General features: G+C 36.8%; 1 protein-coding gene and 1 long non-coding RNA gene across 2 annotated transcripts in view; one reads left to right on the forward strand and one right to left on the reverse strand.

The window, feature by feature from the left end:
* LOC134671722 (uncharacterized) overlaps positions 1-27,172 on the reverse strand; it is a 144,350-nt gene that overhangs the window by 15,158 nt on the left and 102,020 nt on the right. The window lies entirely within an intron of this gene.
* LOC134672137 (solute carrier family 22 member 1-like) lies at positions 9,081-16,861 on the forward strand. Its single transcript, XM_063530042.1, has 7 exons — positions 9,081-9,833; positions 10,650-10,851; positions 13,045-13,145; positions 13,571-13,722; positions 13,931-14,548; positions 15,411-15,592; positions 16,095-16,861. The coding sequence occupies exons 1-7, from the start codon at positions 9,652-9,654 to the stop codon at positions 16,287-16,289; spliced, it is 1,632 nt and encodes a 543-aa protein (XP_063386112.1). The 5' UTR covers positions 9,081-9,651; the 3' UTR covers positions 16,290-16,861.

The raw sequence follows: 27,172 nt of genomic DNA on the forward strand, positions 1-27,172 counted from the left end.
TAAATTGGGACACATAATCTAAATGTCGGAACTGTCGGGGAGAGCACTTTTCTTTTCTATTGTGGAATGCGAAACTCAGCGGCTTATGATCAGTGTAAATTGTGAAATCTCTAGCCTCGACCATATATCGGAAGTATTTTACAGCTTCGTACACTGCAAGGAGTTCCCTGTCATATGGCGAGTATTTCTGTTGGGCAGGGCTGAGCTTTTTAGAGAAGAAGGCTAGAGGTTGCCATAAACCATGTTGCTGTTGTTGTAAAACCGCGCCCAAGGCGGTGTCAGATGCGTCACATACAAGTGCGAGCTTTGCTTGGCAGAGTGGATGGGCTAGCATGGCGGCGTTGCAAAGCGCCTCCTTACACTTGTTGAATGCTTCCAGTTTGCTACTTGATATATCTACAGGCTGCGAGTTTTTAACAGGACCTCCGAGCAAAGCATTTAAGGGAGCTTGAATACGCGCGGCGCTAGGAATGAATCGTCGGTAGAAATTGAGCATTCCTAAGAATCTTCTGAGCTCCTTAATGGTCTTGGGTGCTGGGAAGTTCTTAATCGCTTCTACCTTCGTATCCAGTGGCTTGGTTCCGTTAGCTGAGATGGAATATCCTAGAAAGGTGATTTCTGGAACTGCGAATATACATTTAGCCGTATTAATTATCATTCCGTATTCTTTAAGTCTGGAAAAAACAGACCGAAGGTGTACCTCGTGTTCTTCGATATTTTTAGAAAATATCAAGAAGTCGTCTAGATAGGTATAACAGAAATCCAGACCCCTCGTCATCTCATCCACAAAACGTTGGAAAGTCTGTCCGGCGTTGCGTAATCCAAACGTCATGTAGGGAAATTCAAACAATCCGAACGGGGTCGTTATGGCGGTCTTTGGGATGTCCTCTTCACTGACAGGGATTTGATTATATGCCTTAACGAGGTCTAGTTTAGAGAAAACGGTACAGCCTGCAATGCCCTGAGCAAAGTCGTGAATATGGCATATTGGGTCTTTATCGGGTATGGTCCGCGCATTTAACATACGGTAATCCCCACAAGGGCGCCAGCCATTATCCTTTTTTGGAGCTAGATGTAGAGGTGATGCCCATGGACTTTTTGATGGCCTAGCAGTTCCGTCTTTAAGCATGGCTTCGAACTCTTTTTTGGCAATTACCAATTTGTCCGGGGCTAGGCGTCGTGGGGTCGATGAAACAGGTGGTCCAGGAATGGTTTTGATATAATGGACGGTGTTGTGTTTGGCGTGACTATGGACACCTGCGGGATGGGTTATCTCCGGATACTCTTTTAGCAAGCTGTGCCATTTTGACTCGCCAGTCATTATTTTAACTGAAAATATCTTGTCTGACGAGGGTGCGACTCTGCCTGTTGCGAAAATTGTAGTGGTAGCATCGACCAATCGTTTTTGACGGATGTAAACCATAAGGTTGTAATGTCCTAGAAAGTCAGCTCCGATAATTGCTTTACTAACATCGGCAACGATGAAACGCCAGGGGTATTCGCGGCGTAGGCCCATGTCTAGAATTAGGTGCGCGTAGCCGTAGGTGTCGATGGGGGAACCGTTGGCGGCTGACAGCTGGTAATTTGTTTTAGAGCGGCGCTGTTTAAGTAATGTGTGCGGGAAGACGCAGAGATCACTGCCCGTGTCAATGAGAAACTGCATCTTGGTATTGCGCTCAGTTACAAACAGGCGACCCGAAGTGCCGTGGCAATCGTCCGTCGCCATCACTGACTGCCCGGCAAGTTTTCCGACGGAAAATCACATGGCTTGTCACATCTTGTTGCATTTTTCCCGAACTTGGCGTGATACCAACATACGGGAAATCTTTGATAGTTCGATGATGAACGCTTGACGGACTTGCTGCGTTGACGGCGTGTTGACCCGGAACGATACGGTGAGCGAGATCTATTTAAGTTGGTTTTCAAGCTTTCCATTTCTTTCCTTAGTTCTGCGATTTCAGTTTTTAGTTCACCTAGGGAAGAGCCAGGAAATTTTGATGACGTTGACGCAACTTGTGGAGTTGAAGGTGCGATGTCATGGACTTTGTCCGCTAAGTCTGCTAGTACGTCAGGGGAGGCGTCAGATTGCACAGCGATAACCGTTTGAATGTTGTGGGGCAGGCGTGACCTCCAAATTGACAGCAACAGATCTTCAGCCAGCGTTGGCCCGCCTAGGTCTCTGAGGTGCCTGAGGAACTGCGATGGTTTGCGGTCTCCAAGTTCTTCATGCATCAGCAGTTGTTTCACCTTCTTATCTTTAGAGGCGGAGAGTCGTTTGATTAGCTCTTCTTTCAGTTTTTTATATTTATTTTCGGCAGGTGGTGAAACAATCAAATCTTTAACGTCTTTGCAGTGTTGTTGATCTAGATGACTGATCACATAGTTGAATTTAGTCTGGTCTGCCGTGATATTCGACAAGCTAAATTGCCCTTCTATCTGAGCAAACCATATCTCGGGCTCCTCCGGCCAAAAAGGTGGAACTTTGACGCTTACGCGATATACTTCGGGAGCGGGTGTAGTAGGGACCGGCTCTCCGAATGCTGCAGGTTGCTCGGGCGCGTTGCCTTGAGGCGGTGCTTTTGTTGTGTCGTCGGTCATTTTCCGCGAGGTTTTATTTTCTTTGCTTCGTGTTCGGCGGGGTCACCAGTGTAGGAGATGCAGTGCCCGGTTATGATCTTCGTAACAGACGAAATGAAAGTCTGATGTAAACACCAAATGTTATATTTCAGAGCACAGCACTCATACGTTCAAATGATGCACAACAGTATTTACAATATTAAATTCAACGGCTAAGCAAAATAGATTGACATTTCTTATTGACGTGCCGAGACGATGACATAGAGCGAGGTACAGGCATGCGCGAGTGCGCGCGCAACTGAACCCGCCACACGTTCAAGAGTATCTCCAGAATCGCGCAAATGTCAAATTTGACAGGCTAGATCTTAAACATATCGTTATCGTATCTTGGTGATGTCTAAAAGATGTCTAATAGAGGTCTATTTCATAATCCGAATCGGGCGGTCATACAGGTTACATTGTTAGGTACCTACATTCTTATATTATTAAGATAAACACTTACTTCCTTAATCGCTTCCTTTCATTGCGAAAAAAAATAACTGTTAAAAATTGCGAATGTCTGAAATCGCAATATGGAAAAAACGATTTCAAAATGTAATCAAAATCAATGAAGAAATTATAATCAACGGCAGCTTACCGCGATTATAATTTCTTCGTATGCTCACTAATTAATAACCATCTCCGATCTCCCATAGCGAAGTCAATTTTCTAATCCTCGTAAATTGTGCGATGTGAATTTTACTGTAAATTAGCTGGTAATAACAGGGTTGTAATTAAAGTACATTATGGGAAGTTGAGGGAACGCCGCCTTGATTTTAAACTCGCTATATACTTTGAAAGGAATTTCTTATTAGAAATATAAAAGGATAGTGAATGTCCGCTGCATCGTACTCGTACAAAAGTAGGCTCATTTATACACTAACAGCTTCTGGAGCCATTAAACTATTATTTACTAACGTATACCGGGTGTGGCCTGTAACACGAGCAAATAATTAAAACATAGATTGCACTCCTCAAACGGTGACACTTTCGTTCAACAACTTATAAAAATTATGAAGTATTTAGACTCCCTATTTTTCATACAAAATAAATATTATCTTTAATGGACGCCATCGCCACGCCATATCATTCTGATTGACGTTGCATGTCACGCCTTAAACGTAACAAAATTCGTAATACATTGCGTCTTAGAATAAACTTTAAAGTGTATTAAAAATAAAACCACAAGTTATAAAAAAAATCGCTGAACAAATGTTGGTCAGTATGAGGAGTACAGCCCAGCCTGCAGTCAATTTTTTTGCTCATATTACAGGCCACACCCGGTATAAACGGCACGGATAACTAGTATTTAGCGCCATGAGTTGATGTTGTTTTGACAACAATCCATAGAAGCGGAGCGTGAATCTCACAACCTGACCCGTAAACGCCGTGAATTTTACGGCGTTTACGTTTTGGTCGCGTAGTACAGGTTGTGAATACGATAATTTCATTGTTTGGTATGGCTTCTACATAGTAATAATTAACACAATGTTTGCTTCTGCAATTTTAAAGTTCTATAATGTAGCAGGACTATCTTTGAAAGAGTTCACCGACGGTCCACTAGTAACAGTTTTTGGTAGAGAGTTCCACACATTTTCCTTACGATTTGGTAAGAAATGTTTCCTGCCTTATCACATTTCACGGTCGTATTATTGTGCCAAGACGAAACTAAATAAAACTGAAAAAATAACAACGTTAACTAAATAAACGTGTATTTATTCAATGATAAATATTAATATACGAGTATATGACATACGAGCATATCTCTTACATGCGACAAGATAAAGATAAGATAAGATAAAAAATAGTTTATTCAAGTAGGGATATTACAATGCGCTTATGAACGTCAAATAAACCTTTACCGGCTCCAACCGTACACCTCTGCCCCGAGAATATTTAAATCCCCCCTCAATTGGAGGAGGGTATCCCAATATGGGACCGGCAACAAACTCGGCGGGACACATCTTTTCAAAACATTATTACATCTTATAATTAACATGCATTACGAGTAATTAAGAAAAATACAATTTAAATTACTATAGAATTCATGCAATTATACTCAGTGAGTACATAACTTTATATAATTTGATATTCGGGGTTTAACCTACTGAAGTTATTGAAGGTGACACCTGCATATACATATATAATTATATCAACTAAACCGACTAAAGATTAAATACTTACAACAATTTTTTGTATCAAAACAAAATAGTATATAATCTAAAAAATATTAACAGCCGGTAGCATACAAAACTAATTCTAGAAAAGACCTGTTAGGTTAGTTTTTGAGTTCTTATCAAGTAGGTAACAATAACGACCATAATATTTTTATTACGGGGTTAGTGAAGTCGATTTATACACGCATACGCTAGAATAATGGAATTAGAGACGAACGATATTTGCAATTGATTTTACAATTTCATGGTTAAATCAGGGCATGAAATTTAACAAGGGTAAGTACCTATAATATAATTGATTTATAGTATTAGAGTATTACGTTAAAATAGTAAGGACACACCCAAATAACATATGACTACTTCAAAGTTTAATACAATAATAGGTGGCAACGGTAACAGAATCTCGGTAAAGCTGTAAATTGTAATGAAAAACACCTTATCTTAGCTAACAATCTATATAGATGTCGATTTTGCTAAGTTATTGGTTACAAAATTATTATTTTTTGTTAAAATAAATAAACAGTAAAAAATGTAACTTTGTATCTTCAATTGAAGAAGAAATGAAGAGTTTTGGTCCTTTTAGGGTTCCTTACCAAAACGGTAATAAAAACGGGACCCTATTACTAAGACTCAGCATTCTAAACTTAAGAAGAATCCACAAAGTCAAAAGCCAAAAGATCAGAGAAAAAACTAAATTGACCGATGCTCTACAACAAGCGCTCAAATTGAAATGGCGATGGGCCGGCCACGTAGCCAGGTACACTGACCAGCGCTGGACCCTCATATGTACCAAATGGACCGGTCCTTATGGAAAACGAAGCGTGGGACGACCTCAGCAGCGCTGGGAGGACGAAATAAAAACGGTAGCAGGAAACAACTGGCTTACAGTGGCACACAACAGAGACAAGTGGAAGAAATTGGAGGAGACCTATACCCTGCCAAAGGGATCCCAATAATAAAAAACTAAACAGAGAGAGAGGACATAAAAAGGATATACCTAAGGAAAAATCGAATATAAAAAAAAGCTTTTAGATTTAAATACATATATAGGTATATAATTCTTTCTTTTTAGTTAGTCTCTAAGGAAACAAATTTATAAATTATTGTTACTATTACGGGAAATAAAAGGTTTTTATATTTTATATACAGTGGAACCTGGATAATTGCAATCTCAAGGGACCGGCCAGTTTTTGTCAATTAACCAGGTTTTTCATTTAAGCAGGTCGTGTCAAGGTTCAAAAAATCGTTGTGTCAATTATAGAGGTTTTCATTAATAGAGGTTGCGTTCTGACAAATTTCTTTTATGGAGGTGCAAATAACCATTTAAAGTAGATTTACACGCTTACGTTCTGGGTTTCTGGTCTATATATTGCTTCTGTCTATACTTGCACTTTTACACTACATTAATTGGGTTAATTGGGTTTAAAAAAATCCCTTGAATTGTAAAAGAAAGTTTTATTAGAATGTAAAAAGCATACCTACTTTGTTTTTTATTGATCAAAACTATTTCACCTACTACAGGCTGTGATAGATACCCAATAAATAAATTGAATTCTGGATGGAGAATTATGGAGATATAAATAAAATGATCATTGCTATTAAAATATTATTTCTGCTGTCTACAACTACATTATTTCAATTACAGAGGTAATAAGTAAGACTCGTTTCAATAATAGAGGTAAAAACAAGAGCAAAAATAATGGTTTTTTTTAGCACAGTGTCAATTATAGAGGTCTTAAGTTGCGATGTGGTCAATTACAGAGGCAAAATTACGAAAAGCACTAAAATCTAAATTGCAATTATAGAGGTTCCAAAATTTCAATTATAGAGGCCTTTTGGTCTCAAGGGACCGGGACCGGACTTTTGGTTGCAATTATTGAGGTTTTCCATTTATGCAGGTGCCAATTAACCAGGTTTCACTGTATTACTAAGACTCCGCTGTCCGTCTGTCCGTCACCAGGCTGTCTCTCATGAACCGTGATAGCTAGGCAGTTGAAATTTTCACCCTTACCCTTAACACATAAACTTATTTGTCCCTCTTGCACTTTCTCTTTTGTTAATGAGATATGAACGGACATAAATATCGACTTAAAACCAAATGTGTCTTCCGGATAAAGTTCCTAGCAAACACGTCAAGCTGCCAAGACACGAACAAACAAAAGACGCCCGCGACCAATCTCTGTCCGACCGAAATAACCCCTTGATTAGCCACACTAAGCAGGAAAAGGAGATTGGACTTCCTACTAGACTAGCCACGTTAAGACTAACAAACATAGATCAGACAGCACACAGAACTGACTGATTTCTGAAAACAACTTAGTGCTAAATGTAAGTTTTTTAAAACTAAAGTTCAGTTTTAAAACCAAATGGTAACTCAACGATTCATAACTGCCTTGAATTGTCCACGCCACGGACCATATAATACTAGTACGGTCTGCGCTAATTTTAAAAGTACCATCAGCCACAAACGTGCAAGGTGACTTTATCAATGAGTTCATTCCTAATAAAATGTATCCTGCTTTCTTCTGCTCACTGTATCTATTTACTCGTACTAGCCCCTGTTCCGAACTTTGGCTAAGTGGAACATGGAAATCACACACAAACATAACCTTTTATAACTATAATTTTCAACATGAATGGTATTGGTATCATATTATTATGTCTTAATTCAGCAGGTTACATACTAGGTATCTGTGTAATTTTATCTTAATTTACTGGAATCAGTTATGTAACGCTGCCATACATGACCCAAAAATTTTTTATTAAGCTATGAGCTTCATCACATCTGATATTTGAGTAATTCTAAGCATTTCTAGCCCGGAGTGGGGGGGAGGGTGGGGTACAAAGACGGCCGCCACCCTTCATCTTTAAAAAAAATCTATTCTGATCCTGGTGGGTACTTGGGCAAGTTTGGTATCATTTTCATATAAACCAAAGATTTAGAATTCATTGCTGAAATTTGTTTTTTTTCAGTTTCATAGTAATTTTACAAGAAAAACGTAAAAAGGTGAAAATTTTGGTTGGAGATTTTTGCTACGCGGAGCCGAAACTACAAAAGATAGAAAGTTGAAATTTGCACACTAGATTACATTTATAAAGTGTACAAGAGATAAGAAGCGGTTTTGAGAAATTCAACCACTAAGGGGGTTAAAAAGGGGATGAAAGTTTGTATGGGGTTCAAGTTTTATTTTAAGCTAGGAATTTGAAACTTCGTAAAACGATATATTATAAACTTACAAGAAAACTAATTTCAGCGTTTTTGAAAATTCATCCCCTAAGGTGGTGAAAAAGGGGTTGAAAGTTTGTATGGATATCAAAAAATTTTTCGAACGCGGGACTTGAATTTTTGTATTTGGGGATATTATTAAAAGACAGGAAAAGTAATTTCAGCGTTTTGTAAAATTCATTCCCTAACAGGGTTAAAAAGGGGTTGAAAGTTTGAATCCATTACAAATCCGAGTAGACACACATTTCTTATTGCCTCCCAGGCTTGAAATGCTTAGAATTACTCAAGGAACATATATGATGAAGCTCATAGCTTAATAAAAAAAATTTGGGTCAACTTTATAACTGCCTCCGCTAATTATTACGTTCTGTTGTTTATGTGTAGATAATCAAACAGCAAAAAAAAACAAATACATATTACTAAACCTTCGCACTCATAATTCGTAATTAGGGTTCTAGAGTGAAGCTTATACAATTCTGCTATTGAATGAATGTCTAAGTACTCGTAACAAATGAAGCTATAGGTACAAATTATTATCATCAATAATTTTAGTCAATTAATTTTAGGCCAATTTTACACCAAAATGTCTACAGACCATTAACAGGAATATGGTATGTTTATTTATTAGATCGACCTGTCCCGTTATCACGAATAACACGTTCAACAAATAAAACCGGCCAAGTGCGAGTCGGACTCGCGCACGAAGGGTTCCATGCCATTATGCAAAAAATTGTTGTATGAGAGCCCCACTTAAATATTTATTTTATTCTGTTTTTAGTATTTGTTGTTATAGGAGCAACAGAAATACATCTGTGAAAAGTACAACTGTCTAGCTATTACGGTTCATTAGATACAGACTGGTGACAGACAGATAGACGGAGAGAGGAGTCTTAGTAATAGGTTCCCCCTTTTACCCTTTGGGTAGGTAAGGAACCCTAAAAAAAGACAAATATTTGTATTCAAAGAAAAATGTTTTAAGATCCCTCTGTCTCGAATTTCATCGCGCCTAAACCAACAACTCACGATAGCGATGCTCGCAGTTGTAACTAATTCTTGAAGTTATTTGCTCACGACTATATTAGAAGTGTTAGTTTATAGTTAGTTTGTAGTAGTTATTGCTTAGTAATAATTAAAAAAGTAAGTGTTGTCGTGACTTTTGAATGTGATAGCCATGGACTTTAATTTGTGAGTGAAAATTAGTGTAGGAATAAATTCTGAATGTGAAGACGTGCTTGTGAAATTGAATCGCCATTGAAATATTAAAAATGAAAACATGACTTGAATTTCCTCGATAGAACACTAAAACATTAAAGACAGAATATACAAAACCAATAAATATAAAGAAAATCAGTAAAAGATTATTTTAGTGTGTATAAAAATATTTTATTATCAGCATGTCACATTTAGTGTTACTAATTTTTGAGTGTTTACAATGGTAAATATTTTTAAATATCAGTAAAAGCTAAAGATCCATGAAAAATATTAAATTCAAACACTTTAAACTTTGTTTTATGTGTACATATTTACATAATAAGATGCCATATGTATGGTTATCCAACTGTTCAATTTTTTGTTGTACTTAACTATTAAATAAATAAAAAAGTCGAAAAATTAACCAAAAAAAGCTACAAAATGGCGGTGCTTAGTTCAATAGTCGAAGATAAAGAAGAGATTCATTTGGACACCGTTTTGGGCAAACTTGGTGCATTCGGGAGACACCAGGTGGCGACACTGTTCATGTTGGCTCTAGTGTACGCCACAGGAACTATGTATAACGTTAATTATGTATTTGCTGTTGAGGAGGTACATTATAGGTAAGTTTTCTAAAAAAAAATCAGGTCTACAAAAGTTGTTAAGGGCATGTGATGCGGAGGGATGAAAGTCATGTATTGTGACGAGAAAGGTATTGAGTAAATGTGGAGAGAAGTAACGGGAGAGGAAAACCGAGGAAAAGGTGGATGGACTGTGTGAGTGATGATATGAAACGAACGCAAGTGAATGATGAGATGACAGGCGAGAGAGGAAGAAAAGGACAAATTGCGTCGACCCCAAATGAATGGCAATGAAGTTGTTCTTGCTTTAAAGCACGTTAAGTTTACATGCCAAGTGCTACAAGTATGGCGCTCCTAAGGGACTGCCAAGTCTGTGAAAAGTCGACCTACTATTGCATAAACAAGTTTTGATAATTGTTAATTTGTTATCATTCAAATAGTGAGTACCTAACTAGTTTTGTAAGCCTTATTTACTTAATACGTAACGAGTTTAATGACGATGACGTCTTGATTAAACAGCAGGTAAACGAAAATTACATAAATTTAATGTTATATTTAAACAGCACCAAAACACATAATAAAATTTATATAGATACACAGCAGGCTGGCATTGTAGATATAAATAGTATTGGCACGTAGAACTTATTAGGTAGGTACCTAAATATGTAGGTATAGCAATGCACGCACGAGAACTTTCCAAAGTTGCGAAACTTTTCACATGAGAAATTCTCGGTAACTTACCAACAGTTGGTACCAGAAATAAAACTGTAGTTCTCTAACTCCGTTTGTATGGGAAGGTGAAATTTGGCCGAGCTTGCTAGGGACTCTTAAAGAAAAGCTCACATAACATAATTTCAGATGTAAACTGCCGAATTGCGAGAGCAACACCAGTTTCTGGGTCCCGTGGCTCAACTCATCTTCACCAGACACCACGGAGGAGGGCATCAAGCAATGTGCAAGATACCAGCTCGTTGGAGACAGCTGTCCACCTGTCTTCGGTGATAGTAGCGAGGAGTGCCGGGAGTGGGTGTATGAGGATCCTCACAGCTTTGTGGCTGAGGTGAGTAATTTACTACATTGTCCACTGGATCCATTGACATATGGTGGACATTTCGGTTAAAGTATCATTTTCAGGACCGATTAGAAGATTTACTTTAATAACAAGTTCAAAACGAGTAGGCAGAAGACAGAGTGTCTTGTGTTATATTCGGATATCAAGCAATGTACAAGTTACCAGCTCGTTGGAGACTGTCATTATGATCTTCCATTAAGTTTCTTTTACTTAATTAAATCCGTTCAATGAAGTTAGTTAGTAAGACAGACCAACAGAGTTATTTACACATTTATAATATTAGTCGGGATATATAAGTACGTTCTGAAAGACAACTTATAGCTTAGGACTTATTAATTAGTTAAATTAGTAGATGTTTGTACGTAAATAGTCTATGTATAGTATGTATTATTATTGCAGAGATTTTGATTGCGTTTTAAAACTCAAAATGTTGCGAAGCGAACTTAAAATAAATCCTTAATACCCTGCTTAAAGCGTCAAATTTGAATCTAATTGCACCTAACACGGTACTTACGTATTACTTCTTAAAATAAATTCAAATTTACTACCGGATTATAACCACAAATCCCAACAAACCTGATCGGTCACACTATTCAACGAAAGAACATGATACCTCATTCGTTTTAGACGCTATCTGAATTTTGATCGACATTACAAATTATATGAGTCATCTAAGCGTAATCCGAATTACTAGTATCGCTACCTACAGATATGACTGGACCGATTTCATGAATGAATGAACGATAACAATACTCAATATCATTTGAATGATTGTAGCGATAAGCGTTGATCATGAACATTAAGAAATCGAAAATCGAAGAATCGTTTTCTGCCTCTCTATCGCTCTTCCATATTCGAAAGGTAGAGATGCAGATAGACTAGTAAACGAAGTGGTTATGGGCCCTTAGATCATGACTAGAAAATTCTTGGGAACCCGGACAATCAAGCCAGCAAGTATTAACCGACAAACGACAACAATAAAACTACTATGGACCCGCATTTATACTAAACAGGATATTATAAACCTTAACTTATAGTAATTAGGTATAATTTTGCTTGGTATATGAGAATGTAGTATTCGTAGCGTAGCAGAACGGGTTTGGTGCCAGTATCAAGTTTTTTGCAAATATTTAGACTAGCTGAGTATTTATTTGCCGCAGTTTACTAAAGAGTTGCTTGAAGTATTTGCAAGCAGTCTTAAATGTGTGGGAATTTTTGCTTAACATGAAAATAAAAGCCCTTAATTGTCGATATTTAGGATCATTGCTGATTGTTGTAGGGCCAATTGGGCACTTTCCCTATATAGTAATTGCCCACTCTTAACAATAAGACTTATTGGCTTGTTTCTCTCTGATTTGAAGTGGCCAATTCCTATGTAGTGGCTAATATCTATAGCAGTCACCCTAACCTAATATTAGGCCAATATGAAAAAGAGCCACAGAATGAGGTTTTGAATGGACTAAGCTTTTGTATTGTACATATATGATATTAGCGCCAATTCGCTCCTCTATTTATCAACTAATTAAAGGTATAATTTTATCAATCCCCCATTACTGGTCAGACCTAGGTTTTACTTTGGATCTTGTTTCTTAATTTTGTGCCATTTCTGCACATATTAAAACAAATAAATAGTGGAGACCGAGGAGAGTTGTGACAGAGGAGAGTTGTGACATCGTCGATTTTTTGGAATCTATTAACTAGAAACTAGGGGCCAAATTCGACATGTACAAATGTCAGACTTCGCATCCACGTCAAATCAACAGTTGATTTCATTGCATGTTGATTCTATCAAGTGTTGATTCCATCAACGGTGGATAATATCATTTGGTACAACCAAGACTCAACTCTAAACTAAGGGTTCGGTTTGGTTTGCTTGTCACCCTAACTGTGGATTGTTATTGTCAAATTTTGACATTGTACGTATTCGAGAACTCATGATTTTTCCCACATCAACGGAAGATCAACACGATACGTCAAACGTCGCTTGTCGAATAGGGGTCTAGGTCGCAATAGCGCGCGTTTGTTAGTTCAAGTTACGAGCTAACAAACGCACACTGTTGCGACCTAGTTTCTAGTTAATAGATTCCAAAAAATCGACGATGTCACAACTCTCCTCTGCCACAACTCCCTCGGTCTCCCCTACCTACCTGTTTTTTTACTAAAATGGTGTTAAAATTCAAGTTCGGGCTAGCATGCGAAGAGTGGAAGCGGGCCTTGGTGGGCACGGCGCATATCTTCGGGAACATGCTAGGATTGCTCGTGCAGGGACAAATCTCAGACAGGTACCTACAACTTTTTAGTCTGCTGGAAATCAAGTAATGTCGAAGAATTAAAAAGAGTAAGGTTTATGGTTGAGTTGGTATTTACGTACCTACTTGGTTTTTTAGTTTTTTACTTTAACTAAAATATAGAGGTAGTGCAAACGTTAATCATTCTTTCAGTTTGTGAGGTTGTTATACATAGTTTGGCCACCGAGTGTGTCACAAGTTATTGCCACAAACCATTTATAATATGCCAAAAAATTGCCTATTAACTAAGCTATCAGTTTCAAGTTGTTCTTCATTTCGTACAAATTGATTGCGAGGTACGACTTCTTTCATAATTTACCACAAAAGTTTTGACAACACTTGTTTAACCTCTACACTAATCTGTTTTGTATTGCCGAGGTGAGCAATTAAATATTGTATTTTATTGTTATCTTATTCAGGTTCGGAAGAAAGACGGCAGCAGTTTTCTCAGGCACCATGGGAGGAGTTATTGGTCTAGTCAAGAGTTTTGCCACTTCCTACTGGCCATACGTGGTCTTGGAGGCGCTTGAAGCGGCCATAGGAGACGCACTTAGCCCCATGTTTATGCTCAGTAAGTGCTACTTTGCTCAATAATAACTGCATCTGTCTCATTTCTGTCGCAAAGACGGATTAATAGACCACTTAATGCAAATTAATTTAAGACGATTAAAGAGCAACCTGAGGTCTATAAATAGTTATTGAAAACCTGTTTTAACGATGCATCCAAGCGTATCAACAAATCTCATTCCGAATTTAAAGGTAACTTTTTTAATTCACAGGCATCGAGATCGTAGCAAAAGAAAAGGCGGTTCTATACCAGATGATTCTCCTGAACGTGGCTACCTGCGGTCTCATCATTCTTCCCTTCATCTCCTGGGCCGTACCTTATTGGAGATACTTCCTTCGCGTCATCTACGCGCCCGCCCTCATTCTTCTTACCTATTCCTTCTTCCTTGATGAAAGCATCCGCTGGCTCTTCAGCAAAGGAAAGAAGGAACGTGCCATTAAGATTATTGAGAAGATTTCTAGAAGAAACAATGTTACTATAGATAAGCAGATGCTAAATAAACTAGACTATAAAGAAGAAGAAGAATCCACTGATTTCAGCGATTGGAAGTTACTGTTGAAGACGTTTAAATCCAGGATTATGATGCAGAGATTCTTAGTGTGTATGGTGTGGTGGTTTACAATAACGTTAATAAACTATGGGATGATGATAAGCTCAGTGTCGTTTGGTGGGAATAAGTATGTGAACTTTGCGTTGTTGATGCTGATGGATATACCAGCGAATGTTTTCTATTGGGTGGCTTTGTCGAAGTATAGGAGGAAGATGCCGCTGCTGCTGTCGTTTCTGGTTGGAGGTGTGTTCTGTGTGGCGCAGCCTTTTGTACCATCAGGTAAACAATATATATCATACTAGTATATATCATATAAACATTAGTAGTATTTAATATATAAGGCTTAGCATGGCAGTCTTTAGTGTCGGAGGCCTGGATTCACTTCGAGTCGTCGCGCCACAACAGTAAAAAGTATTTAATATAAACAAAATGTTTAATATAAACTCTGACTTAGATAATTTTGTGAAAGAGGATATATTATGAGAAAGAAACGAGTGAGTGCTGAGGTGACGAAAGATAGAGGAGAATGGAAGAGAAAAACATGTTGTGCCGACCCCACATAACGTGGGATAAAGGCAGGAAGAAAAAGTTAAACAATATTTTAGATGAATCATTATTCAATATAATCGGTAAGAGATAAAGTTGATTTGGTTATTAAAATACCAACACACACGCGTACATGACACCGTTGATCTCAGAAATTCCATCAACTAAAGTCATTATCGTCTAATAAAAATCAATTGTTTAATCAGTAAATAGTCCAAACGCCGAAGCGTAAACAGTGAATATAGCTCAACACTCTCTTGAACCGTTTATAGCATTAATTATATTTTTCGATGGTCAATTAACACAAAAAAATCTATCTCCAACAGTTGATTTCGTCAAATTTCTTCTAACTGGTCATTTAAAATACATACATACATACATATAATCACGCCTATTTCCCGGAGGGGTAGGCAGAGACCACGGATTTCCACTTGCTGCGATCCCCACATACCTCTTTCGCTACCTTCACTTTCATAACATTCCTCATACACGCTCGCCGGTTTAGGGTGCTCTTGACCTGGCCTTTCTTCAGTATCATCATCATTCAAAATGTCTATAATAAAACATCAAGTTTCTAACGTTTTTCTTTCTTCAGATTACGCCTGGGCTGGGCTAACACTGCTGATGGCGTTCGAGATGCTAGCCACCTTCTCCTACAACATCGTGTACATGTACACCTCTGAGCTGTTCCCGACCTACACGAGGAACTCTCTGGTTGCCGTCTGCTCGTCGGTTGGAAGAGTGGGAGCTTTGCTTGCCCCACAGGCGCCTTTATTGGTAAGAATTAAGCAGGAATACTCTTTCTTTGTCGTTCTCTCATGTCCGAATCGTGACTAAACAAGAATCCATCCATTTAGGTTCTTAGGATGGATATGTAAATCAGATTCAAAACACTTGGTGGTTTCTGCCTTTTGGTGTGCTTTACGTTGATTTGACATAGCATGATATTTAACAGCCTTATGGATTGAAAAACTCTCATTACATAAATAAGACCACGTTTAATTTTCATATAAAATTTTCTGCTAACACAACTTTATTTGTGTTTATCCTAAAAACATAAATAGAGTTTTACCAAAAAAGTACAAAAGGAACCTTTAGGTGTGACTCTAACCGTCCGTCTACCTATCACATTCAGTAGTAGGTACCTATAGTATTTTGGTATATAATAATACACGTATGAGATTCTCAGAGTCAAAGAAATCTGGAGCAAGTATTTTAATAACAAAATTATTGATTTCCATGGTTCGATTCTTTACATTACTCTTTTAATCTCTTCCAGATGACGTATTGGGTCGGCTTCCCCCCTCTGGTCTTCGGATCTCTATCTCTCCTGTGTGGCGTACTAACCCTCCCGATGCCCGAAACAGCAGGCTGCGAGCTACCAGACACCATTAAAGAGGCCGAGAGAATCGGCAAGAAGAAGAAGACAGAGCTCCAGGAGGAAATGGGAATGATTGAAAAACCAGTCACGTAAATGATGATGAAAATGATGTAACAAAAGAGTAAAGCAGAGTGAACAGATTCCAAAAGTTTCTTGGATCCAAACAAGTCTATAGTCTAGATTTATGTTTTTTTTGATTTGGCTTATCTAAGGACAATATTTTGTTTTACACAGCCACTTGCGTTAAATTTCGCGGGTTTAAGGATGACTCACGCTAGACCAGGCCGAGCCCGGGCCGAGGCGTCCGACATGTCTTACGTACTTACCTAATAATATATCATAATAACTCATGATTTTATTAAACAAAATTAGAAAAAATAATCAAAGTTAGTAAGTGGATATTCATTTGTAAATCAAAAGTAAGGAACTTAGAATGTACAGAGGTTTATTACAACATTTACAACTTACTCTTTCATTTTAAAGTCTGTCGAAATAATTTATCCTCTTTTACTGCTAAGCGAGAATTTGTTGCACCTGCAGGCATGAATAGCCGAGATGAACGACACATTGTTTCTAGATAATATATTATTTAATTGTTGACCGTGATGCTAGGGAGTGTTTGCTAAACTCTGAAATTGAATAGACTCTAGAGGTTGAAGTAAAGTTGATTTTGCTGAACTAATTTGGTTGTATGATTTAACCGTCGCGTCTGTTCGGTGGCTCAAAAATATGTTGACATAGAATTTTTGCGAATATTTGTCATCCTGTTTTAGTTAGGGAGGCGAGGTAGCTAAATGGCGTAATTCAACGACGCCGTCGAGACCTATCAAAATCGAAAGATAAAATAATTTCGAAAAGAAAAGCTCGTATGGCAAAAACCATTTTAGCGGTGGGTTTGGCGTGTACGGTTTTTCAAAAATGTTAAAAAAAACAGTTACTTGGGCATTCTCGAGCGCGTCAGATATTCATACTAAGTATGCCCCGAGTGCCTCTGATAACAACGGTATACTAATCTGCTAGTTTGCGTGGTGGGGGTAGGCATATAAAGTAGTCAAAAATGCAAAAAAAAAAAATTTACTCGAGCGCGTCAGATTTTCGGAAGGGGTGTTAAGTAGGCCCCAAGGAAGCTTCCTTTAAAAAAACTGACGATTTTGGCGTGACGATAAGTTACGATGAATTTTTGAAAATGCAAAAAAAAGAAGTTTTTTTGAAATACTCGAGCGCGTCAGATTTTCATAGGGGAGGTTTATCTCGGTATCCTGAAAGCATATTTTTTTAATCTGACAAAAATGTTGGTGGGTTCTCTTAATCTGACCGAAAAAGGTTTTTTGCTTTCTTTTTTTTCCTTTCTTTCTCCTTGATAAAACGGGGAATTTAAGAATGACAATAAAGCGATAGATACAACCAACGTAAATGTAGATGAAATGTAGTACGAAGTGTATTATTTATTGTATAAAAAAATGAAATGATATAAAAATTGGATTATAATTGTACATTCGAGAAATATACCGTCGGGTCTTTTCTCTCTCTTCAATCGGCGTCATACTGAGGGCACATAGGTCTACGTTAGGGGACCATAAACATATATATATATATATATATATATATATATATATATATATATATATATATATATATATATATATATATATATATATATATATATATATATATATATATATATATATATATATATATTAGGGTGTACCGAAAATTAATTCCCTTCTACCGCTTCTTTCCCCACCAGCAATGTTGCGAAATAAAGGAAAAATACTGGTAGGACGGCATATTTCCGCGAAGCGCTCAGCCTGTATTACATGTTTATGGCAAATTCCTCTTTTTTGCTTCAATTCTTCACTTCGTTTTGCTTACGGTACGTCCAAAAAACAATCATCAACAGGCTATTGAATAATAGACATACATGAAACTGTACATGTTAATAATACTTTTGTATACAGATACGCGTAACTTTTTCCGAGTCCACGAAAATTGTCGAGAAGCTTTAGAAAAAAAAAATTTTTGAGATATAATAAAAGTCACATAATTTAATCATCGTTATTTCATATCAATTTTTTTTAACACCCTCAGTTTTCGAGATATGCTCAAAAAACCGGGAGTTTGAGTTTTTATGATGCTTCAAGTCAAAAAGTTTTAACTTTGGACAAAAATGTAAAGAGACCTTTTTTGTGTAAAATAAAATTACCTTTTTTGTTTATTTAAACTTTTTTTGTTGTAAAATGTATCGTTCGCGACTTATATGCTGCAACGCGTTCTTAGGAAGACGAAATGGCTCCTCCACACTTCCGGTCATGCGGAAACCGGCAGATTTTGTATTTTTAGTAAGTTTTAGATTATATTCTTCAAGATAAAAAATAAAAAAATCGCGCTCGAGAATGCCGGATTAACGTTTTTTTTTACAAGTTCGCGACCCTATAACTCGGCGGCGTCAAGGACTTATTGTCAGATTAGTTAAATTTAGTCTTTAAACACTAAAATCAACCCCCAATATCTTAATCTGACGCGCTCGAGTATTTCAGACTATCCATTTTTTTTTACTAATCTGATCGTCTATCCTAGGCGCGCGTCACTACATATAGAGCTAAATACTTTACAAGGTTGTTCTATTAGGTCTAAGGTATCTCTCATATCTTAAACTGCCACGCTCGAGTATTGCCGAAAATTCCCCTATTCGCCTCCCTAACCATAGTGTTTTAAAAGTCATTAAAATAGAAAATACAATTCATAAAATATTATAACGAATAAATCTTCAAAATGTTCTTCTTTAGGTTTAATACATGAAAGATGTTTGGTAAAATTACAACAATATGCTGCAGTAAAAATATTGTACGTATGTAATTTTGGCCATCCTGTAAATACTCGGGAATCAAAAAAAAAGGAGATTGTATAAAAAATAAGTTACCAAAATTACCACTTCCACACACAGTCGCAGACGAACAGCCCGATTCCAACTTTAAGATACGTCAAATATTACGCCTAGATACGATATGGATTAGATACATCAGTGTCAAAAGTGTGTCAGCTTCAGTGTCAGTGTAAGCGCCTAGATACGATATGGATTAGATACATCAGTGTCAAAAGTGATGTTTCTTCAAACAAAATCGACACATTTGACACTGACATATCTAATCTAAGTATATTTAAATTTGACGTATCCTAAAGTTCCAATCGGGCGGAATTCGCAGGAAAAAGCTGGTTATCAATAGAGGTGACAGCAGGGTGCCTATTGGATCTATCATAGCATGTCGAATACTAGGCGGTTTACCTTATCTCATTTTCCTAATTCCCATCGTCCCACGGTCTTACATGATTTCCCCGTATCTAATTACCACATGATGCAACGTCATTAGTGCCAGCTGCAACGGGTGCCGTTTAGCCATTTGCCTTTCAAGGCAGGTATGCCGAGAAAGGATATGAGGCGGGGTGAAAAATGGAATAAATAAGTGAATTTGCCATGTTTAGTTTGATAGATATTTGGTGTGGATTTGACACGTCTGTTGAAATCATATAGCTAATCACAGAATTTTTGACATAAACCCAAAACAAAGACGAAAAGGTGAACAGACAATTACGAATTTTATAAATGCTCCCCGTTAAATATGCGCAATAGACTGAAAACTAGCCCCAAAAAAAGAAATTAATCGAGACTACCAAGTAAGCCAATTTTTTCGGACGAATTATCATCGAATCGTTTTTATAATATACGAATAAATGAATTGACCTGAATACGATGTCATAGAGTAAAGACCCCTAACTTATCAAATGTGCCTGACGAGATATTCGGAATAAATTTAATATCCTGATCATCGAATTAAAATCGTCATTTTATTCTCTAAAAACGTCAGATTGTAATCTTAATGGTTTAAATTTGAATGCAATTTTAAATATATGAGGCTGTTTTATTTTATATGACGATCAGCTCTAGGAGCCTTCATCAAAATTTGAAGATGCACATCATTTCGATTTTCGAAGTTCGTGTTAGGTCAAACTGACGTCGGCGCCGATCATGCCTATCGCTACAAATACGTGCGAACATCAAATATCGAAGTTTTGCCTCTGTCACACTGTTGCTCTTGCATATTCGAGAGATAAAGAGGGAGAGAACGTCGATTTTCGATAATAACGGTTACAACCCTGATGTACTCTGATTACTTATTCTGTTTTTATACTAAAATGTCAGTTGAAAATGTTGCTAGGCTGAGTGAATAGAGTGATGGCAAGAGGACCAAAATGTTGACGGATTGGTGGCCACTTTCGGATGAAAGAAGCGACTGGCGTCCGTTGGCTCGTTGGGTGGATGACTTTCAAAAAATCGCGGTTCACTTTTGGAAGAGACTAGCTCAGGACCAGGATAAGAGGCGTACACGAAGCTCAGCAGTGGGCGACTGAAGGCTAAATGATGATGATGATGATGATGATGATGATGATGATGATGATGATGATGACGATGAAAATGTAATCAAACTGTTTTCGTAGTAAGTATAAAGATATTCGGGGCCTACATTTTTACTCGCGCATACATATAAGGTCTTGCAGGTTACGTTGCACCGGCGCACGCGCGTCTCGAGTCCGTTATTCCGAGAAGCGATAACATGTGAACATTGTAAACGATCTCTTTCAAGCTGGACCAATGTTTACCACTATACTTTATTATACTTACGGTGTTTATACAAACACCGAATATATTCATATTATATTCATAATTCATAGCAATGTGATTCTATAAATTTTTCTAATTTAGTCTAGACACAAAAATATTCGGAAATCAAGAATATTGTCAGTAAATTCTAAATTTGTATCTGGACACCCTAAAAATTGCAATATGCCAAACCTTCTGACAATTTCTATTTCTATGATATATGAAATAACCGAAAAGTAAAAATTTATCGGGATGAGAAATGCAAATGTGACTTTCTCGTGATCATTTTCTAACACATTGTTACCTACTTGGCTAAGTTTCCTTTAATTCACCGCTACATCTTTAATGTATTCGTGACAGTCAAGTAAAATTCTGATAAAATGCTCAATTTAGTTCCTATAAACAAGACCATTCACATTGATCGTCTATTGACATTTCCTTTTCAAATTAAAGCGACCTTAAAACAAACAAGCCGCCTCAGCCAAGTTTAATCTTATCCCAAAACGTTCACGCGATTATAAACCTAATTCCTGTCTACACAATGCCCAGAATACCATGAACATTATCAGTCTGTAGGGTGACGTGTACATATTTGTCCGTTTGTCCGCTTGTTGACCCGCCGATTACCGGCAATTTACCGACCGGACATGTCCGGCATTAGTGGACATGTCGTGTGCGCGAGCGCATGGGACAGGGTTGTCACTATTTTATGGCCTCCCAGCCTTGTCGGTAGTGACCCTGCCTACAAAGCAGGAGGTCCCAAGTTCAAACCGCTTGGTGGGTCTACGGCCACCAAGCGTTTTCGTCTTTGTCACCATCCTGGTACCTAAACCTTAAGGCCTCGAAAGTTCAGGTTGCCTTCTCCCTCGTAAGCGTAAGCGTGAGTGAGATGGTTGTGCGTGTCCGGATTCACGAATATCTGTTTATGAATTTTAATTTGTTGTAATTTTAAACAAATAAATATGATTGAAATCTAAAATACAACAATTTTTTTTTGCTAAAATGGATACAAATGTTTAAGTTGAGATTTAGACATATGATTATGATTTTTTTTTAGTAGTAGTAGTAGTAGTAGTAGTAGTAGTAGTAGTAGTAGTAGTAGTAGTAGTAGTAGTAGTAGTAGTAGTAAACACTTTATTGCACAAAACAAGTACATAACACAGAGAGAATACAATAAATGTGTACCAAGGCGAACTTATCCCGTTAAGGGATATCTTCCAGCTAACCTTCTACCTCCTTTTTTTTCTATCGAGCGTTGAGTCAAGAAATCAGTTTTCGAATCGAGGAAATTTATTAAATGAAGTTTTTGGCAATCGTACCTATTGTGATCTAAAAAACCGCTACGATTATTCAAAAGCTTTGCTGGCTGAACAGTGACAACCCTGCGTGGGCGGCACCTGCCACGTGCGACGACTTGCACCTTTGCATGCGTCTGCGCAGGTCACCATACTTAGATAATTCCTATCCTCGCCACATGGACACGTGTGACTTACTCGCTTGAGTTGTGTTCTGAATGGTGACATGTATGTCTGTATTTAATGAAATAAATATAAGCAATTCTTGCAAAGATTCGGTTGACGACTGCACCAACTTTACGGTTGACTTCAAACATATCAGTTGTTAACGCATTATACAAACAGGATAATATTAAATTTTATACTTTTATAAGTCGGTATTATTTTTTTTAAAGTTGTTTTTGTATTTGTATTTTTAGTGGTTGTGATACGTTCTAAACAAGAAATATCATCTATATAGTAGTATACCCTATAATGGACGTGGAACCAGTAATGGGACAAAAAAACATAATTCCTCTAAAATAAGTATCTAAAAGTAGTTTATAAACACTGGCTGTATATTATCACAAATAAGAGTCCTAGAGCTGTTCCGGTTTCAAGTTTCATTAACTTTGGGTGTTTTTTAAGAAATTGGCGTCAACCCAAAAGTTGTCGTGTCACTGAAAAAAAATACCACTACGAATTCTTAACAACTTCGCTAAGAGAGGTGAGTTAATTTATTAAATTTAAATTAATTAATACATAATGAAAACTAGCATGTGTTTTGTTAATTGCATTTACCATGAGATAAGGTATACAACACACTATGTTGTGACTCCACAGATGTAAAAACATAGTGGTATTTGGCCCAATCCCATAATAGGAGTTGTAAAACTGCGTACCTCCTATGATGGGACAATTGACAGAATGATGCTTGCCATGCCATAATTTCATGTTTAAGCAATACCGAAGTAAAATGTAATTAGGAAATATGTCAATCAGGAGGTATTCTCGGACTTCGGATAAATTAATATCGTTTTCCAAACTTTTATTTAACTTGCCCTGTTAGTTAGTGTGGGTCCAATCTTGGTAGCTGAATTTGAGCCACTTTTCGATTTCCGATTCAGTTGAAATTTTGTGTAAGTCCGTAATTAAGTATGCAAATCGGATGATAATGCAATATTATGATAACATGGACCTGATCTGATGATGGAGACAGGAGGTGGCCATGGGAACTTTATCGCAATAAACCCTAACTACTTAATTGTGTTTGGGTATATTAGAATTGTCTCGATGGATCTAATACAATAATAATTGGCTGTGGAAAGAAAAATACATTCAGCGATAAAAGCTTATACCAAAAATTGATTTTTTTGCTGTAACTTATTCCCCATTTCAATATTTTATACTGATAGAGCCTTGTCCATTATAGGGGGCCCATTACTGGATCCACGTCCATTACCGGGGGCCCATTACTGGACCTTTGGTGTCCATGACTGGAGAAAAAAAGCATAGTTTTAATTTGTTAAATATGTGGAAACTAATTGCAGTATCTTTGATACAACACGCCTAAAACATGAAAGACGGATATGACTTTCATCTTTTAACACGCTAAGCGGTAGACCATTTACATGTATAAGGGAAATAACATAAATACTCCAAATTTCCTCTTAAATGTCCCATGACTGGTGCTGTTACTATATATAGTACATATGTAAATATCTGTTTGAAATAGAACCACCAATGGAAATAATATTCACATAAAACAAAAAGGCGGTCTTATCGTTAAAGAGATATCCCTTCTAAGATTAAATTTGCGTACCTACAATTCTGTTTCAGAATTCAATAAATGTTTTGCAAGATATAAAATTCATAAGCCATTGTCATCGTTAAAGCATTATACATTACTTTTCCAGCCTGTTGTATATCTCCAATAGATAACACAGGTTCCATACAAAACCATAGGACACTAAATTAAGTCTGAGGTGCAGAAATATGAGACCTAGGGCACGCTTGACCGCGCTTGCGATAAATACCTGGCACTAGACTTTGACACTGCGCAATTAATAGCACAAAGATCTATTCTTTAATAAAACTAGTTTTAATTTCACCCTTATGCAAGTTTAAATATGGTTGAAATTAGAATGAAAGACTTTGATAGATACATCTTTATTATTAGGTGTTGGGAATAAACGAAGCGGAACCCTGTGGACACCGAAGAATGTCTGTGCATTTTCCTGGTGACTGTTTCTTGGTGTTTATTTTTTTATGTACATATTATGTTTCAGAGCTTGCATTTAATCTATTTCAAATAATATTTTTAATCTACATGTTTCCAAATATAGAATTTATTGGTACAGAAATTTACTAACGTTTAACTAAATATAAAAATTAAGGGTATTATATGCTATTAGGCCATATGTACCCAGCTAAATGTACCTAAGTAGCACGCTGGCGTTTCCTCTTTGCACGGCTAGCGAAATACGCTGGATTAAAATTGACTTGGAAGAAAGAAGTTTATTTAAAATTATAATTGCATGATATTTGATTTGATATTTCTGTAGAAGTGCTTATGTTATCTTATCTTAACTTTTGTACTACTTACTTATCTTAAGTTACTTGAATGTTCATTTAAAATTTCATATTATTTCCGAATGTCGTTTTAAATTGAAAGCGTAACGTCGATTGTATGGCGGCGGCAGGTTCGTCAGTCTGACCACAAGACACAAAAGCTAGTCATCCTTATCAAACAAAATACACCTCATTGTCCATCTCTCGCCCTCACAGATAACGTCAGATAACCGCTCTAATGTGCTTATTAAAGTAATGACATCACTGTTTAAACTTAACACCAACTTAACAACCGTATACTTGTAGGTACCTAACGTCGCGAACATTGGAGCGTTGTGGAAAATTTAATATTTGTTGAGATGTAAATGTAGCAAGTACGTACGAAGCGAAGCATTAAGGTGCCTGAAGTTGTGGATTACCTACTTCTATATATTTGTTATGAGCTTAGATCAACTTAACTTAAAGTTGGGGTCGCCAAACTTTTTTACCTGAGGGCCATATTGAACGGGTCACTCACGTATTTTAAGTCGAAAAACGCTCGACATGAGGAGGAGAGTTAATATATTTAATATGTCCGTGTCTCACTAAAGTTTTGTTACCCATTAAAATTAACTTAAAGTGCCTAGTTTATTAATTGTAGATATCATCTTAAAGATTGATTACTTTGGAGCTGTGAGTATAGTACATTTTCTTAATTATTTCGCAATTTAACCCAATTAGGCATAATTGAATAGAATTCACTTTATTACTTTCTAATATCAATGGATTACAGTGTAAAGAGAAAAATGGCAAAATTAAGTTTAACCTTTACGAAACTGACTGAAGACTATTGTAGATATTTTTTATTTATTTTCCATAGTTCTGTTACTTTTAAAACATAGGTAATGTTTTAAGCAATAATTATCCTCAATAAGTTCTTAACAATCGACATTTCTACAAGTATCGATCGTGACTGTTCTCGCTCAAAGTCTGCAATTATTCAAATGGATGGTGTTCGGTTTTTTGCCAGTGATTGGTGCTTTATTTTTACTGTACCATTTGTGCATGTATGTCCGACACTGTACAAGTGAGAAAATTACAGATGTACTTACCTATGGAACGTTGTTTTGTTTGTCATATATAGCTGGTTGCTATTTTTATTTATTATAAATTTTATGTTAATTTAGGTACGGTTTTCTAATCGATATTGGTATTGTTGGTAGAACGCAACTCCAACGATTCCTAGTCTCTAAAATTAACAGTATTATTACTTATTATTAATCTAGACCTTCCTCCCTTAACTTAAAGTCTATTATTCCATAAATCTCTCACGAAAGAATGTGCGAATTCGACATGCAAACAGATCATACGCACGGCATCGGCATGTCAATGATTTTTTGCTAAAATGATCTAACAGCCATAAAATAAAATCACGTTTTTTATCGAGTGCTTAATTTTTAGATACCAAGAAATAAACTGCTTCAGAAAATTCTAACGTTCAGTTTCTTTATACCGTTGTTTTATCACTTAAACTAATTGATTTTGCTATGGTATGAATACTCGTAAAAAGAAACATTTTTTTAAATATTAAAACGAGTCACATTAGGCATTAACACGAATGCATATCGGTTAGCCAACTAGAGTAATCTCCACATACGAAATATGTTGATCAATTTTCGACATTATAAAACTTGACGTGAGTGACCCGTATATTTATAGTAGTTTTTATTGCAGTTTCGAATTGAAAACATATTTCATGTTATAAGTACACAGAGGAGAAATTGAAGAAGAGACATTTAAAGGCTATTCTTAAGAAGAATTCAAAAACATTGCAAAGTCTGTGCTGTACCTGAATGTTTCAAATTATTTCTTTCGAATTTATCTAGAGGTATTATTACAAATTCTCACGGTAAACGCCATCTAAATCTCTATTAAAGTCCGTCTTAATTTTAATACTATCAACCGACACGAATGAAAGCGTCAAAAGCTATTAGTACCAACTACTATCGTCGAGAATGACCCGGTCTTACAAAAACCTTATTGCAAAGAAATACAGTCTATTATGGCCAGTTGAGAATATTGCTGTAACGAAAATGTACCATGTAATCAAAATGTATGGAATCCACAGGCAGTTACGTCCTTACTGTAGACGAGAGATGGCGGACAATTTGGGAACGTTAGCATTCGTCACAGCGCATGCGCGATCAACAGGTCGTTGGGTAACTCACGCTTAATTGTATTGTATGCAGGTTTAGGTGCTTGACATGACTACAATTGTGCGCTGTTGGAATGTGAATGAAATTAATACGAGAGCGGTGAAATGAAGGGATTGTAAAATAAGTTTAAATAAAAATAGATATTTAGCAATGTAATGGGTTCCTTTTTTGACGAGTTCTATATCTAGGAATTGCTATCACAAATTCTTTACGGTAAGAAGCAAGCATTGATTCGTTTTGGAAATAATTTGACTACTCCCCTAAACACGTATCATACCG

This window comes from Cydia fagiglandana, chromosome 16, assembly GCF_963556715.1.
Source record: "Cydia fagiglandana chromosome 16, ilCydFagi1.1, whole genome shotgun sequence".
Classification (NCBI taxonomy): domain Eukaryota; kingdom Metazoa; phylum Arthropoda; class Insecta; order Lepidoptera; family Tortricidae; genus Cydia; species Cydia fagiglandana.

Bases quoted from the DNA above. Each gene is read 5' to 3' on its own strand.
- LOC134672137 (XM_063530042.1), top strand. From the start codon at position 9,652: ATGGCGGTGCTTAGTTCAATAGTCGAAGATAAAGAAGAGATTCATTTG. The intron at 13,146-13,570 runs GTACCTACAACT...TATCTTATTCAG, and splicing joins CAGGGACAAATCTCAGACAG to GTTCGGAAGAAAGACGGCAG. The intron at 14,549-15,410 runs GTAAACAATATA...TTCTTTCTTCAG, and splicing joins GCAGCCTTTTGTACCATCAG to ATTACGCCTGGGCTGGGCTA.